Source organism: Lygodium microphyllum, chromosome 9 (assembly GCF_053477565.2).
Source record: "Lygodium microphyllum isolate KBCC chromosome 9, Lygodium_microphyllum_v1.1.10, whole genome shotgun sequence".
NCBI lineage: Eukaryota > Viridiplantae > Streptophyta > Polypodiopsida > Schizaeales > Lygodiaceae > Lygodium > Lygodium microphyllum.
In genome coordinates, this window is record NC_141143.1 from 109,386,067 (window position 1) to 109,404,231 (window position 18,165).

At 39.5% G+C, this 18,165-nt stretch overlaps 1 protein-coding gene across 2 annotated transcripts in view; it reads right to left on the reverse strand.

The window, feature by feature from the left end:
* Window positions 1-11,910, reverse strand: part of LOC148031417 (putative copper-transporting ATPase HMA5) — a 49,573-nt gene extending 37,663 nt beyond the window's left edge. The window contains exons 1-6 of one of the 2 annotated variants that reach the window (XR_015691895.1): window positions 11,587-11,910; window positions 9,375-10,757; window positions 8,838-9,092; window positions 8,637-8,759; window positions 8,051-8,533; window positions 7,110-7,421 (exon numbers count right to left, since the gene is read on the reverse strand). Coding sequence is in view for 1 of the 2 variants with exons in the window: in XM_087684960.1 (XP_087541086.1) it covers window positions 8,051-8,533; window positions 8,637-8,759; window positions 8,838-9,092; window positions 9,375-10,757; window positions 11,587-11,910 (2,568 nt within the window). In the remaining variant the exon portion in view is untranslated. The remainder of the gene's footprint in view (window positions 1-7,109; window positions 7,422-8,050; window positions 8,534-8,636; window positions 8,760-8,837; window positions 9,093-9,374; window positions 10,758-11,586) is intronic. The other variant, XM_087684960.1, reaches the window with a different exon arrangement.
* Between the last annotated feature and the right edge of the window lie 6,255 nt (window positions 11,911-18,165).

Consider the following 18,165-nt stretch of genomic DNA (forward strand, 5'->3'; position numbering starts at 1 on the left):
TGAGTAACTTTAGGCTCTTACAATGGAGGCTTTAGGCATTTTCTTATGTTCTTTTGACTGTTCGAAAGCTCTAGAAGGTGTCTTTTTCTCTTAGCCTTTGCTGTCCTTCTTTGGGGCATTCACTACTGTCCTAATCCGATCTTTGGACCTATTATCAAATTCTTCACCCTCTTACCTGTCATTGCCATTTTGAGGCATGGAATTCCCTATATTTGGGTCATTTCCCACATTCTCAGCTTGCTGTCCATGCTGAGAACCTTGTCCAAGATCATGCATTGCATTTTCCCTTTTTCTATGTGAATGACCAAATTGAAATGCATCATCACCACTTAATCTTGTATCATCGTGTGAAGATATGCTGTAATCAGCAACTGAGCACAATTTCAGCAATCATGCAAAGCTTTTGACTCGCAATCAGGTGCCTCGAGTTCACCAATTCAAAGTATTTGATGGTATCTCGGCAACGGAACCATTAAACGAGCCTTCCTTTTGTGGAGGGGTGGTAATAACCTGATTTTAACTTAATTACAGCAAGCAATAACTAATGAAATGTTGAAGCACAAACATTTACCAATCAATCATGGACATTAGACACCTCTTGTCAAAAGATGACGTACCAACGAGACAGTAGGGTTGGCGGGGAGGAACACGGAGTGAACTCGGCGAACATGGAGAAGAGAAGAGAAGAGAGAAGAAACTCTAATGAATGGAATGATGAAGTTCTGAATCATGGAGTGAATGTGATACAAGGGAACAAGGGTGCCGTAGCACAAGGAAGATGATGATGACAGCCATGAACCACGAACTACAATGTCCTCCTGAAGGGGTGTGAGGGTAGTGGAGAGGTTGGAGAGAAGAGGTGACAGATTGAATGAATCAGCCGTGAGGAATGAATGAGGGAGTGGCCTATAAATAGGCATAGTCAGTCTAGGATGGCGCCCCTTTTTGGGGCTGTAAACCCTAAATGCAAAATGCAGAATCGCAAAAACGCAAACTGTGGGTGAAGGGTTTCTCAATACCCTCTCTCAGGCCCATAAAGGGAAACAAGAGAAGAGTGAGGTGGAGATGCAATGCTTATGCAGTAGGTGCCACTTGGACAGTGTTCCTCGTGGGGAAATTGTTCACTTGCCCAAGCACCCTAGTACAAAGATGATGAAAACATGCAATGCATAGGAGGAATGTCGGACTTTGTGTGGTGCTAAGAACCATAAGGATATGCCCGTACTCGATCTCGGGAGATGACTCCATGCTGACCAAGTGACCAAGGCAAGAAGAGAAGAGGAGGAAGAAGATGTAGAGGATCCCTAAGATCCAAGATTTCCACCGGAAAGGGAACCTGCAGTAAAGACCAGTAGATAGAGTGAACTGGAGAATCCGAAACACAACATCGGGAGAGAACCCACTAGCTCCGTGCATCCATGCTGAAAGGAATATGAAGGCCTCGTCACCAAGTCGCGGCTGAACCTTCGAGGTCCCGATCTAGGTGGTACCTGAAGATCTTGGATATCAGTAGAAGAGATGACTGGTCGAAGATAGCCACCCCAAGAAAGTAGAGGATAGGTGAAGAGCTTCATGTGGAGTAGGTTCCCCCTCTGAGGTGGGAGGTGGAGGGGCCTCCGCTGAAGTCGAAGAAGAGGTAGATGCCTCTTTGAGGGCAAAGAAATAACATCCCCCTCTGAATCCCCCTTTGAAGTAGATAGGGAATCCAAAAAATCACGGATCACAGACTCTGAAATGTTTGATGACGAAGGAAGTGCTGCCGGTCGGGTCAAAGAAGGTATTTGGGGTGCCAAAGAGCTCCTAGAGGTAGTCTCTTGGACCTGAGTAGTCGAGGGTGGGGAAGGGTGGGGCTCAGAATGAGCAAGAGGTAGGCAACAGTCACTGTCTCTTAGTGGAGCAGACTGGGTAGCCGAAGAAGAGGAAGGAGTCGAGCAGCCACTGTCTCTCGAAGGAGCAGACTGACGAGGAGACGGTATCAAACAATCATTGTCTCTCGATGGAGCGGACTGTAGATCCATAGGTCGTGGAAGCCACTGTACTTGAAAATAAGTGGGAGAAGATTGCCGCTGCCATTGCGACGATCTCTAGGAGGTTGTAGCACCAATCGATCCTCCATGTGCTCGAAAGGACTTAGTGCGCATTGGATGCGTCTTATTGCCTTGGGCATAGTACTTTGATAGCCGATGTAGAACGATTTGTGTGGCCGAGAAAGGAGAGGTGGCACAAGGAGTGCCTGGTGGAAGACGCATATACTCCAGAGGGGTGGGGAGCAAAAGTCGAAGTCGGCAAGCATCGATGGTGTGTCCGGTGATGCCATAGTAGGAGCACCCAATAGTTTGGTCATTTGTTGGTAAAGAAGCCATGGATACCAGTGTGCCTTGCTAAAGAAGGAAGGGGTTAGCCACCAACCATAAACTACAATGTTTGCCTCAAGGGGTATGAGGGCAGTGCAAAGCACGAACGGCAAGGTTTACCTCAAGGGGTGGGAGGGCAGTGAAAGGGCTGGAAGTGAGTTGCCAGTGGGAGGAGAATGCGACCAGCAATAAGAGGTTGCAACCAGTAGAAAAACGCAGGTGAGGAGAGAGAAAGACTAAAAACGTAGGCAATAAGTGAGAGAAAGACTAAAAACGTAGGAAAAAACAGCAACAACAGTCAAAATGCTGAAATTAGCTCCGAAGAGTGTGTGATAGGCTGGAAACAGGTGCCAGACTGTTGTAGACTGCAATGGTCAGCTTGGACCGTGATGTCCTCCGTGTCCGGGTGTGGGCAGCAAGTTGAAATACCTGAAATTTGCAAAAACGAGATTGTTGTCTGAATGGAGAGTGATCAGCAACAATCACTCTACTATAAACAGCTGCAAATTGCGGATGGCTGGAAACATGCACCAAACTGTAGATGACAGCAAGGGACAGGTGAGACTGCAATGTTCTCCATGAAAGGGGTGTGGGCAGCAAGCTGAAAACACATGAAACTTGCAAAAACGAGATGTTGATGCAGTGAAAGAAGAAGAGAAGTGGATGCCGAACCCGCCACCGGTCTTTGCCGTCACCATAGTGGAGGACCTTTGCCGTTGTTTAAGCAGATCCAGCTCTGATACCATGTCAAAAGATGACGTACCAGCGAGAGAGTAGGGTTGGCGGGGAGGAACACGGAGTGAACTCGGCGAACATGGAGAAGAGAAAAGAAGAGAGAAGAAACTCTAATGAATGGAATGATGAAGTTTCGAATCATGGAGTGAATGTGATACAAGGGAACAAGGGTGCCGTAGCACAACAAGGAAGACGACGATGACAACCATGAACCACGAACCGCAATGTCCTCCTGAAGGGATGTGAGGGTAGTGGAGAGATTGGAGAGAAGAGGTGGCAGACTGAATGAATCAGTTGTGAGGAATGAATGAGAGAGTGGCCTATAAATAGGTATAGTCAGTCTAGGATGGCGCCCCTTTTTGGGGCTTTAAACCCTAAACACAAACCCTAAACGTAAAATGCAGAAACACAAAAATGCAAACTGCAGGTGAAGGGTTTCTCAACATCTCTCTATCTCTCTTAGCTTGTGCAAGCTTGGAATGACCCGCTCTCTCTCTCTCTCCCCCATCCTAAAAAACGTCTTTTTCACTTGCATGGGTAAGTTTTGCCAAGTGGTAGATTTCTAATTCCATTTTTAGGATTATCTGCATAATTAAATTAATTATCAGTTTTAAAATATTTAAAATTAATTTAATAATTATCTTAGTGCCCAAAAAATTAGTCTAACCTACCAAATTAGCTCGGCAATTCATCTTCCAAATGTTCATGAGTCTTCTTTAGCTCTCGGATTGACAATAAGTACCATTAAATGCTAAATCGTTAGTTTCACTAATTGACACTTATGACTAATAAAATGTCTTAGGCTAATTTTTGTCACGAAATACCACCTAGTATTTGTGCAACATTACTTTAGATAACTTTTGCCTTTGACATCCACTAATTTCCTTGGATCCTTGGCTCATCAATATGAAATAATCTCGATTGCACTTCACATGTGCAACACACTTTGATTAAAAATTAATCCAAATGTTAAGTAGAGTAGTCAATATTTTATGTCCTTGTGATGCACTACTGTGTTTACTAGATTTTAGTCTCCGACTACTGTGTTTTGGTGACCAATTTACTGCCCTTTATTATTCAACACTCTCTCATTTCCAATTGGTGGTTATAACATTCGTGATTTGTCTCCAGAAGATGTCATTCTTCGATACTTACCGTTGTGTCCTTGAGCATTGTGTATAGTCTTATATTCATTTACCGAATTAATTCAATTACTTCAAAGTTCTTATTTTTTCTTTGTTTGTGTTTCTGTTTGTTTGTTTTGACTTATGAGTTTTTCGTTTTGCGTTTGGTGTTTAGGATTTGAGTTTTGCACATCACTGCCTGTGTCTTTGTGTTTCTATCGTGGTTGTACACTCTGTGTTTCCTTAGTGCAAACCCTAGTAGTTTAGTTTCTTCACTTGGTATCAGAGCCAGTGCTCTTGTAAAGAGTATCCTATGAATATTGTGGAGGCTTATTTTTGTGCAAGGCACACAGACTTCTCATAACCAAATCACAATGTCTTAGACATCTTCTCGAGACCCCATGATGTCTTATTAGGCTTCTCCATCATTGAAAGCCTTGAGGAGGCATTATGGACTGTGAAGGAAGATGATACCTCACCTTTACCTTCGCCCTCTTTGTTTTCTTGTATTTCAGATTTTAATATTATGATAGAGGAGTCTGAAGAGTACTTTCGCATCATGTATAGTCAAGCTTACATCCCTCTACCATGTTTGCTACACCATTTGGATCAATTGGTGAGATTGGCCACCTTTCCAATCATGGAGGACATACGACATTTGGGACGACTGGCAAACCCATCTTCTTAATCTCAACTAGGCTCAATATCAAGTTCTTATAACCCCTTTGAGTTGTATAAATCAAAACCCTCTTCTATTTCTCCTTTTGGTGTGCAAGATCTGGATGACTTTTTCTATGTAAACTTCATAGAGGGGGCTCTCAAAGCAGACATTCTTGATCAACTATATCTACATCTTTTGTTTCATTTGAGTATATAAACCACTCTTCTCAAAACCCTCCCAAACAAGAACCATAAAAACCAAGACACTTAGTAGCCATACAAAGGGAGGGAAGTTCTTGGACGACTTCAAGCAGACATTCTTCATCAAGTATATCTACATCTTTTGTTTCATTTGAGCATATAAACCACTCTTCTCAAATCCCTCCCAAACAAGAACCATAAAAACCAAGACACTTAGTAGCCATACGAAGGGAGGGAAGTTCCTGAACAACTTCTACAATAATACAAGTGACAATAGTTGCTGCTCTTTCTTGATAACGACCACGAGCAACAATCTGACCAAATAGTTCACCAACCTCATAAAGCTCCATCACCAAATGAATAACATTTTCATCCTCATAAACTCGCTTGAGGCTTACAATATGTGGATGTGATGGGCATCCCCCTCACTATCCCCAGACACTCACATCCCCATTCATTAACCTTTCAAACACAAAGATTTTCAATCTTTGCTTATGGTGTATTGTCACACATTCCTTGGGTCACTCCTACATAGAAATTTGCATCTTTTGCTCAAGGTGTCCATATCCCTCTTCCATGGGCTTCTCGTGTGGTTACCATTCCCATGCCTAGAGTCTCCATGCCCACATTTGGATCCATTGTGCATACTTTCCATATGCATTGTGGGTACTTTGGGACTCGTTTCCAAGTATACTCCACTTCCCCACCCTATCCACCCTACCCCCATTACACACCTTATCCATCTCCTAGCATTTCCACTCCTGTTGCAACGGACAAAAATGCATTTATGGATAAGACTTGTTTTAATGGGTCGAATTTCACCACTTGGTTGAACTTCATGCAACAATTGCTTGAATCTTAAGGACTTTAAGACCTCATCGTTGATCTTGAGCCAATGTTGGACCCTCGATTAGCTCACCTTGATCACATCTATTGATGGAGAGCCCACAATACCACTACCAATGTTGAGTTAATGCAAGGGTTGCTTCTCGAGTTCCTCTCTCAATTACAACATTTTCCCCTCACCTTTGAGCATTGGAGTCTTGGCCTTCCTTTCTAGACCTGTTTTGGGCTTGAGAGGGGTTGCTAAGCTAAAAAATGCATTATATGTTGATTGGCATCTTAAATAGTTCCAAAACAAGCTTTATTAATAAAAAACCCTAAAACAAGTATTTTGAGAGAGTTTTTGTGTTAACCTTAATTTGGGAGGGTCCATCCACATCTATAAATACACAGTTTGCCTGCCATTCCGTCCACCCTTTTGTGCAGGTTTCTTACACTACCATGCAGATTTCACCCATCAGCTGTTTAGTCATCATCAAATGTAGCCCATCACCATCCAACCCTAGGCTGAATCATCATAGCACCTGATCAGCTTGCATCTTGTGCTAGGAGATAGGCTATTGCTATCTCTCATAGCAAACAATTGCCGTAGTACTTGTGTTTTTGTTGTCTAGCAGGCTACCTACATCAACAAACACCTCTCATGTTATCGCCTAACAATTCTTTGCCTTGGAGGATCAGTTTTTCAGTCTTCTCTCGTGGTACCTTGCTGCCTTTGTTAGATTTCAATGTTCGACTGGTGTGTTTTGGTGATCAGCCTACTACCCTTCATTATTCAGCACTCTTTCATATTTGATTGATGGTTACAACACTCAAGATCCATCTTATGGTAACCACGAAACACATTTTGCTGGCATTGAAATGTGAAATGCCTAAAACATTTCATTGAAACGCAAAACACCCTAAGTGAACCAGTGATTGAAACATGATTTTTAGATGGGTTTTTTTCCTTGCTTTTTAAAGGTTTTTGGACACTCTATATAGGATACACATAATTTGTTGATATGAAAGGATTTGCATGGTATAAATGTGTAACTTGTAACTCATTGTTTATACAAAAACCATTGCATATGTATTATTCAATTGTTTCACTTGGCATTTCGCTTGGGACTTGCCTAAAAGTGAAATGTTTCGAGGTGAAACACAACATTTCAAGGGTGAAACATTTCGAGGGTGAACGTTTCATAGTTACCTTAATCTGTCTCTAGCAGATGTCACTCTCCGACACGCACCGTTCTGCCCTTGAGCATCTATTCACTCTTACATACATTTACTGCATTCATTCATTCACGTCAGAGTTCTCCTTTTTTCTATGTTTGTGTTTGTGTTTTTGCATTTTGAGTTTTGAGTTTTGTGTTTTGCATTTAGTGTTTCTGTTGTGGTTGTACACTTTGTGTTTCCTTAGTGCAAACCCTAGTAGTCTCTTCAACATATTGGCCTTTCCATTGTCAAAAACAACAAGGCCTCCCCCTGGGAGCAATGCCTACTGGATATGGTCCAACACCTGCAACAAGAAAACAAAACATCAAAGGAAGAGTTGAATGGAAAATAGGAAGAGCACATCAGCCAGATAAAGAAATGCGAAGACAAGACCATTCATTAGGTACAATGATTTGAACTGCGGAAAAATCCTAGTAAAGGAAGTCATAACACAGATTTAAGAAAAATAGCTTGAAACTTGGGTCACCAAGGAAATCAGGGTAGTATGCTTGGATGACGGATGGGACAAGGTCAAAGTCTTGGAAGGTAAAGAGATCAAGAAGGATATTTTATTTCATATCACAAAATCATTCCTAGACACCCAAGGCGGAAGGGAAATGACCATCTGAAAATGTTTTGAAGAACCTTTTGACATATTATACCCCTATCTTATAATGATAGGTTGACCTTAGAGCGTACTTTTACTTTTAATTTTCAATGGATTATGCCTTTTTTGGCACTCGAAGTGGATGTAAAAACAATGACTGATGTACCTGATTTTGTACTTTAGGTCAGTTTTGGCCTCCACAAGACATTAATATAACTCTCTCTCTCTCTCTCTATCTCTTTTACCCAAAAAAAAAAAACATTACATCATAAAAGGAATTTTATATTGACAGTGGTAAAAGTTGAGAAGATGAACTGTGTAACTACCTGTAGGTCCTTAACTTTTTCCGCTTTTACACTTGGTTCTGCCTCAGCAACAATCGTGTCAATCCCAACTTGCCTTGCGACAGCCTTAGCAGTGCCCCAGTTGTCACCTGTTACCATAATGCTATGTATGCCTAATGTTTTGAGTATCGAAACCACCCCGGCTGCTTCTGGTTTAATTGGATCTGATACTGCAATAATCCCAGCCACATCTCTGTCAATCGAGACCATTATAGCTGATTGTGACAGATTCTGAATTTCTATCAAGTGCTGATTTACTTCGTCAGAAATCGGCACATTAAAATTTTCCATAATTCTCTTGTTCCCCACAATCACTTCTTTATCTTGTACATTTGCATAAACACCTTGTCCAGTAATTGCCTCAAAATTGAGTGCCAGTAGGCTTGGTTCATTTTCTGAAGATTGTTCTTGTAAAGTATTGGCATGCTGAATTATAGCCTTGGCCAAGGGGTGCACGCTATTGACCTGTTAAATTTTCAGAGTTGAACAAAGATAGCCAAAAGTGGATGTGACTCCAAGATTTAGGACAGAGAGAGTATTTGGTATTGGATATGTAAACCGGGCTCACCTCAACAGCAGCCACCAAGGTATAAAAGTTGAGCAATGACAAGCTTTTGAATAAGATAGTGCTAACAACAGCAGGCATTCCACTGGTAAGTGTACCTGTCTTGTCGAACACAAGGCACTGAACCTGGCTCATAAATATGAAAAAATTGTTACTATTCATACCTCTCATCTCTCAGCAATACAGTAGTTTGATTGATAGTACCTTATGTGCGCTCTCAAGCGCTTGACCCCCCTTTATAAGGATTCCTTGAGAAGCTCCCTTTCCAGTTGCCACCATCACTGCAGTTGGTGTAGCTAAACCCAGGGCACATGGACAAGCAATTACAAGGACTGAGATTCCAAATTGAAGGGCAAGCTCAAACTCATCCATGGAGGAAGGTATCCAGGACTTAGGGTATGAACCAGATATTCCTGCAGTGAACCATGCTAACCATGTAACCATGGCTGCCAACACCACCTGCAGAACAGTTCACATGAAACACTCTTATGGACAACAGGAGAAGATTGTCTGCGAGAATAGAATAAAGCTAAGGTTAGATTGGCAATTTTTTTGAGGCTTATGACTAGGTTGAGAATGGTATGATGAGACGTTTTGAAATATAACTGTGACACTAAGAGATTTAAAGACCTGTGGCTCGAGTATCAATCTTGTGGGCAGCACATGGATGTGACAAGTTTTTGTTGCAACTTTAGCTCATACAAAAAAGTGCATGAAGATTGGATATTGAAAGCCACTCACAAACGGTACAAAGTACTGAGAAACACGATCTGCGTATTTTTGAACAGGTGCCTTGGCCATTTGAGCAGCCTTCACAAGGCGAACTATTTGTGCAAGTGCCGTCTCTGAACCCACATGTGTTGCTTGCATGTGCAAAACTCCACTCTCATTTAGTGTACCACCTATAATTTTGTCACCCATCTGTTTGGGGACAGGGTGAGCTTCACCTGTGATCATACTCTCATTGACATGGCTTTTGCCCCAAACAACAATCCCATCTGTTGGTGCCTTTCTACCAGGCACAATCTTGATGATATCCTTCCGTTGCACCAGCTGGGTACTAATCTCTCTCTCCAAAATATCACCTTCATTTTCATCCATAATAAGCAGAGTAGCAGTGTCAGGCTGGAGTTGCAGCAGCTTAGCTATAGCCTCAGATGTTTTCCCCTTTGCCAGAACTTCTAGGAACTTCCCAAGAAGTATAAAAGAGATGAGCATCGCACTCGTTTCAAAGAAATCTGTTTCCTTGAAGCCTTTTGAAGTTGCTGCACGCAGAGCTGTATAAACTGAGTAGAAGTAGGCTGCATTTGTACCAAGAGCTATCAGGACATCCATGTTGGCAGAGTAATGCCTTAAAGCATTATAGGCCCCAATATAGAAGCGCCTGCCAAAGATAAATTGGACTGGAGTGGAGAGTATCCATCTTACTAGCATTCCTACAGTCAACATATTCACGATTCGTGATGTCTCCCAGTCTTTTACTCCGGGGATATACATGAAAACCATAGAAAGGAGAAATATGGGCAATGTAAAGATGCAGCTCCATAAAAAAAGTCTCTTGTATTGATTTATCTCCTTGCTTCTATTGGGACCTCCTAAACCTGCAGGAGTTTGTAAACTTGACTTGAAACCTGCCTCTCCAATGGTTTCTATGAAACATCTGGGGCCTGTTTCATCAGGGTTATATGAGACAACAACTGTCTGCTCATGAATGTTTGCCTCAACATTCTTGACTCCATTTAACATCTCTAAAGAGGACTTAACCAGGTCCATGTCTTCATTTGATACACTGCCTTGTATTTGGAGGTGTATTCTATTACTTTCTTGGCCTGCACTGATCAAATCAGCATCAAAGCCAGTGTCATTTACTATACTCATAATCTGCCTGTAGGTAACTACTCGAGGATCATACTGTACTTCTGCTTCCTCTGTTGCCAATGCAACCACTGCTCTTTTGATGCCAGAAGTATTCTCCAGAGCAGATTCAACAGATGTTGAGCAGGCCGTGCAGGTCATGCCTTTGATACGCAAACGGCATGTGGTGTCTGAGCACTGTGCTAAGTCATCCTCAATTATAATGGCATCAAAGCCAGCATCCTCAATCGTTGTCTGGATCATGTTTTCCTACAGGCATAGGGCAGTTCAATAATCACCCCATCAAATTAGTGAAATTTATATTTCATGAACTCTGCAGAAACAGGAATTCAGAGGTTGTGGATTGTGTAGAAATGTCAATTCTGATATTGGATAGGTGATCATACATTGGAGGCTCTATTAATTCATATTATTAAACCGATGAATGTGTAACACTACATGGCATCATTTGCAATCTGAACAGTAAGTTGACTTGCGGTTGGATTAATGCAATTTGGCAGTGAAAGCCCATTGCTCTCCGATCTCATACTTTTGAGAGTTCAGAAGATGCTTTTTATGGGGAGAACGGTTCATGTATGCACAATTAAAGTACTCATTAGCTGCAGAACGTGCCTGGCATTTTAGGTTAAGGGTTAAGTGATTCTATTTGTGACGTTCCAAATTCCTGAGAGTTCAGAAGATGCTTTTTATGGGGAAAACGGTTCCATGTATGCACAATTAAAGTACTCATTAGCTGCAAAACGTGCCTGGCATTTTAGGTTAAGGGTTAAGTGATTCTATTTGTGATGTGCCAAATTCTTCATGATTCAAGTATTAATGGAAATGCACTTGTTGCTGCAGAATTGCATTAATGCTCAATCCTGGAAAACTTAACATATATTTTAAACTTAAGTCTTGACTGTGCCATCGTAAGATTCAATGGTTGCAATTTTGACTCAATATAAATTGCATATCTGATACTTAATCTGAATGCCAATGAATTTCATTAGAAAGTGTACGATTTCTTTATCTTTGAAGGAGGAAAGAAGAATTTTGGATGCCATAGTGGGAAGAAAGTAAATCATGGGATGGAGATCACGTTTACGAAAGCAGGATGGTAGACGACTTGTGCACTTTGCTGGAGCACAGCCACACTTGCATCTTCGATGCCGGGGAGGCGCTTGACAGCCTTTTCAACGGAGCTAGCACAGGCAGCACATTCCATTCCTGCAACATTCAAGGTAATCTTGCGAACTTCTGCCACGGTACTTTTATCCTTGGAGTTAGGGTTGAAGAGCCGCGGCATGGGAGGATACCGGGGCAGGGGGACAAGAACAAGATGTGCATCATGCAGTTCGGCAGAGGTATGGCGCATGCTCTCTGTCTTCTCTAAGATTTCCACATCTATGACCTTGCTGGCCATGGAATTTATGAGGCGGATGCAGCGACGAAGGGAGGGAGGCAGTGGTGTCGCTGGTGCTGACCACACCGGAAAGCTGCTACTTGAAACGGCTCTTCTGGAGTAGAAACGAAGCTACTTCGATCAAAATGGGAAGCTGCCACATGGCTCTTCTGGAGAAGAGATGAGGCTGCTGTGATCAAAACTGGGAGCTGCTGCTTAAGTTGACTGATAATAAGAGGCCTGGAGGAGGAGGAGGAGCCATAGCCATTGGTTGAAAAGAAAGCGGGTGCAGCGACAGAGGGAGGTAGTGGTGTCGACTTGAAATAGCTCTTGAGGAGAAGAAACAAGACCGCTTCGTTCAAAACGGGAAGCTGGTGCTTGAGAAGACTGGTAATGAGAGGCCGGCAAAAGGAGCCACAGCCATTGTTCGAAGAGAGAAAGCCTGGGCTCTGATGCAGCATGCCGGGCCGGGGAAGATGGCAGCAGCGGGCACAAAGCTTAAATTCTTGTTGGCTATGTGCATGTGATGGTGGACACTGAAAGCTTTAGAAGTGGCGCCGAGAGTCGGATCGCCGTTACCTTTTTGAAAGCCCGCACGTTATATACCCTGACCTATACCGCACTAAACCTACCCATTTTCCCACCATCGTTAACCCCCTTTCATGTGACATCCTCTTTATCCTTAAGACGTACCATAACATCTCCATGGATATATATTCTTATTATTGGATCGGATAACTTCTAGTTAAAAATATCCAAGAGATTATTTTAAAGATAATGCAAAAAGTTGTTATGTTGTGAAATACTTACATAATGCACAGGAAATAGTATATTACGTACATCTCTAAAAACCAAGAGATTTTTCAATAATGTGGTAGTTATATTAAGAAAATAATCAAAATGGATGAAACAACATGCCTTAGCATCATCACTTTACCTTGTGGTAGTTATATTAAGAAAATAATCAAAATGGATGAAACCAAGAGATTTGATGTGGAGCTTGTTAAGAAGGGAGGCATATCATTTTGTTGAAGAGAAAATAGAATTTTGATTGCAATTTGTCTAAAAAGACCAAGGGTCTTGAAGTGTTTGACATGAGGTGTTGATAAGTCATAAAAATCTCTCATAGAGTTGTGGGCTTAAAGTGAAATTCCCCTACTATAGTGATAGTAGGCTTATGTAGCATATGAAGTGAAATTTCCTTAATACAACAACAATAGGCTTAAATAGCACAAAAGACCTATGGGGCACAAGTGAGATGGTCAATCGTATGGACATTCTATGTTTCTCTATGCTACCACAGTTGGCTATATGAAAGAGGAGATGATGTTTCATTCATTTGGTGGCCTTTGACCTCACTTCAACCATCATGTGCGCACTTGCCCCAAAACTTGGACTTCTGAACTAGTGTAAAGGGGTAGTAGTTAAACAAGAGCTAGTAGTAACACCATTTCTTGACTCTCATGGGGGTTAATAATAAAACACTTAGTACCTATACCAAGAACTTGAAAAAGGGAAAGTGGTTACATCAACACTATGTGGCTTTTGGCTTTTCCAAGAAACATTGGTTCAAATCTTGTTTTTTCATTGGCGCATATATGATTGTTCTTTGGCTTGCAATTGTCATCTATTAGAAGGATCTTTTTTAATAGGAGATTTCATGGAGCAAAAAACGTTGCATGATTTTTAGATCAAGATTATTTGAAATCAATTTGTTTAGTAGAGATAGACTTGGTGTACCTCTTTGTAATATCAAAGCTATAAATTTTCTCAAGATAGTGAATATACATTTGCAAACTCTTAACTATTCAACTATTGGGCCCTTTATCCTACCTTAGCAGTCTCCTTGAGATATTCTTAAGATGGGATTTGATAATTTCCATTTAAAAATTCAAGAGATAATTCTAAGGATAATGCAAACATTTATTATATTGTGAAATACTTACATCATACAAAGAAATAGTATATCATCCTAAGTACAACTCAAAAACCAAGAGATTTGATGGGAATGTTGCTAAGAAAAGGGAGGAATATCGAAGAGGTAAGATGTTTTGAAGAGATGTTATACAGACATGGAAAAGCTTTTGCTTTCTTCCCACATGAGATTGGATGTATTGATCCTAGGGTTGTGATGCTTATGGTTATTTTTACCATTTTGCATGTCCCTTGGAATCTACAGGCTATTCTTGTGTCGAGGGCTTACTTTTTCAAATTGGTAGAGCTTTTGAATGAGCGGATCAGGATGGGGATTCTAGAGCCATCTTTAGCTCCATATTCCAACAGATGGTTTACAGTTCCTAAGAAGAACGGGACACTCAGATTCATACAGGTCTTACAGCCAATAAACAATGTCACTATTCAAAATGTTGGTGCATGACCTATTGTCAATGAGTTTGCCAAAGCTTTTGTTAAAGAGAAAAAGAGAAGTTTGATTGCAATTTGTCTTTAAAAAAAAAAGGATCTTGAAGTGTTTGACATAAGGAGTTGATAAGTCATAAAAATCTCTCTCATGAGCCAAGGGCTTGAAGTGAAATTCCCCTACTACGAAGATAGTAGGCTTACATAGTGCATGAAGTGAAATTCCTTACTACAATAGCAATAGGCTTACATAGCACAAATTATTAATGTGGCATGATCATGGAGATTCTACGTTTCTCCATGATACCACAATTGGCTATTCGAAAGATAATATAGCATTTCATCATTCATCTAGTGGCCAATGACATAGCACAAATTATTAATGTGGCACGACCATGGAGACATTCTATGTTTCTCCATTCTACCAAAATTGGCTATTTAAAAGAGAATATACCATTCATCATTCATCTAGTGGCCATTAACCTCACTTCAACCATCATGTGCGCACTTGCTCCAAGGCCTAATTTACCAAACTAACACTTATGTAGTCTCCAAGCCTCATTTCTAGTACTTCATTGACATCTGTTTGTCCTTGCATCTCTTCAAATTTGCATCTTTCAATCTATATTGATGAATGAATTCTATTTTTCATGTTTTTATTTTTCTATTTTTCAATGAAGGCAAGACCTTATAATTGTACAACCTTGTTTACTAGAATTCATGCCATTTAACAAAATACTAACATTTTCGTTATCCCTAGCAGGTCAACTTGAGTTCCACTATTTCTTTTACCCTTTGGGCTCCATAATAATCATCGTTATGTGTATGTGGAGTGTATATGAGCCAACCCTTCAAACTGTTATCCCCCCCTCACCCCCCCTCACCCCCCCTTCCCCAACCCCCCCACCACCCTCCTTTCCAAACCACCACCACCACATGATGAGTGAAAATAAATTTAACAAGATTAAAATATTTAATAATTATGCTTAATAATAACAAAATATATATTTTAAACTAATACATAACATGAGAAACGCTATGATCTTATCTTATATAGTGAAGCTTTGCTCTAAGATTATTCACATGAGAATAATTTGCTACAATCTTCTCTCATGATGATGAAGGTCATCTTTGGCCATCACGTTACATACTAAGATTCTATTGCTAATCATAACACATACAAGTTCCTAAATTATTAAACCAATAAGTTTAATTGATAGTTATGACTATATTTACATTCTATGGGATTACATAATGGCTTGGCATATAATGAAAAAGCGATTAAAGCATGACTGCACCAAACCCCACTTGCTTTTCAAAAGTCTATATAAATGTATATATTGCACGCAAGTTCATGATGTTGTATCACTACACTTTACTTTTCACTCTTTGCTTTTGAATGGCGTCATGATTATTCCTAGTTACATGTATCTAACCTACTAGAAGAAACATTTGTGCTACATGGTATCCTCAAATGTATTCACTTGGCTTTGATGTGAGTAATATGGTAGATTTATCATAGAGTTTGTTAAAATTGAGACATGCTTTTATCCACACTTTTGCAAGAGTGTCACATCAATAATATTAGCAAAATGACTTGCATATCAATATGCTTGTACACTTGAGTTGTTATCAATGTTGTCATAGTTTATAAGCAAGAGTACATATATGCTAATAATACAAATTTTATCTTGCAATTTGTTTTTAGTAACATGTTTTAAAGCAACAATCATTTGCACTTGTGAAGCACTAAGAAGCAATAAGGACAATAATTTTAGTGCTAAGTAAAGTGATGTCGTTTTTTGTATTTATAAACTTAAAAACAAAAGCTTTCTTCTTGAGTTGATAGAAATTTGACCTTGAAAGGGACTAGAATTCATACCATGAAGTAAACGCAAGCCTTCTTCTAGAGTTGACAGATGTTTCCTTGGAAAGTGACTAGAATTAAGTTACCGAATAAGTTGATTTGTCATGTTTTACAAGTACACGCTAATGGTTACAATTGCACTTGACCATTAGTGTGGATACATCATTGTTATCTAAATAAAATATCAACTCTTAATGAAAAGGAAATTCATCAAGATGCACCTATGGTTTTGTGAAAATCCCCAAAATACCCCTCAAATATCAACAATTACAAAATGACTTATATATTTTTTCTTCAACTTGTTTTGCAACTTACTTAGTCCTTAGTTTTTATAGCGATAGCGACAATGTACCATTGAGTGTCTTACACAATAATCACCATTGAATGAACTCAAGAATATAAAAATCTGTCTTCATAGGCCATAAACTTTTGTATCTTGTTTGTGTGTAGTATCATAGAAAATAATCATCATTCCATCATCCACTATTTTATGAAACATAGTCATTCTAATCAAGACTTGAAAATATGATGCATTAAACAAGTCTTGTCAAATTATGTGAGGCATGCATATAATTTTGATGAAATTTGAGGGGCATTTAAGGAATTGGCTAAAGTGGAAATGTACATTGAGAATTTTGATTGAATTTTAGGGGCATTCTAGTAAATTTTGAAAGGTAAGGGGGAATTCGAGAACATAAAAACACAAGTACTCTCGTAAATTTGCCAAAATTAGAACTATGAACTCTCCTTATTTTAATAAACTACTTGCATGTACCAATAATGTTATTGATTCTTCTTATTTTCATATACTACTTGCATATATTTCCATAAAATACTTGCATAGTTTTTAATAAACTATGTGCATATGTTGATTAAATGTTTTAGAGCTCCTTAATCATTATAAGCCAAAATTGGATGCTTGAAAGATTGCAACTTTAGTCACTTTGTAGCTTCAATACTGTAATTACTTGTGGCATATATAGTAATAAGAAAATTGTGTAGTAATCTTTTAATGGTAAAAGCAATTCATTTAACTCACAACTTCCTTATATTTAATATATTGGACTTAGTTGGTTGGAGATTATATAACACCTTACTACAACTTTTAGATGGAGAATTACTCATTGAGCTATTATTAATGGCCATCTAAACATGTCTAAACCCTCTGATGGTATCCACAGTTTCCCTTTGCTTTTGATATTGAGTTGCTATTGAGTTGGAGCTATATCTACAATAAATGTTATTGCTTTTACATGCTCAATGGATGATTAGGTGGATCATAATAATGACAAGGCTCCACCTCCATTTGAGCATGATTATATTGTAATGGAAAGAGACAAGAGGAATAAATATACAGATACATGCTTTGATATCTATGTTGATTAAATATTTTTTAAAACCTATATTGGTTAGATATTATCATTATCATACAAGTTCATTGATGTTAGTTTGCTAGGGATTCTTAAGATATACTTTCTACTTTGTTTTAAGCCCACAACGAACTATGAGTTGATTATTTGCAAATCAATTAGAGCTAGAGCATATGAAAAGTTGATTCAAGAGTTCTTTAAAAAAAAACAAAGATCAAAGATTGCAAGGAGCATTTGGTTTTTGTGGTTTAGATACTATTGACTATTCATTTGTTCAATTTTGTTAAAATGGACTACTATATTATTATCAGAGCTTTGCCTTCACTCTCTTGCTAATGATAAAATTATTGCGGTAAGCCTGCCTAGCTAAGCATACTACAAATTCACTCCTAAATCCTCCTATTAATGCAATTTTGGAGTGGGTGCATGGGGTGGTCAAATGATGCTTAATACCCCTCTCATCACAAAACTACTCAAAGGATTTAGAAACATACTCTTCCCCAATCCAATGCTAAAATGTAGCCAAGAATTTTGATCTTTGTTTTATGGGATATGCTTAGACCTTTTGTGAGTAATCATCAATGAAAGTAGCAAAATACTTTACATCACCTAAAGACTTGCAAGGCATAGGTCCACAAACATTAGAGTGTGAACAAGAGCCAGTGGCTCGCCCACACACGT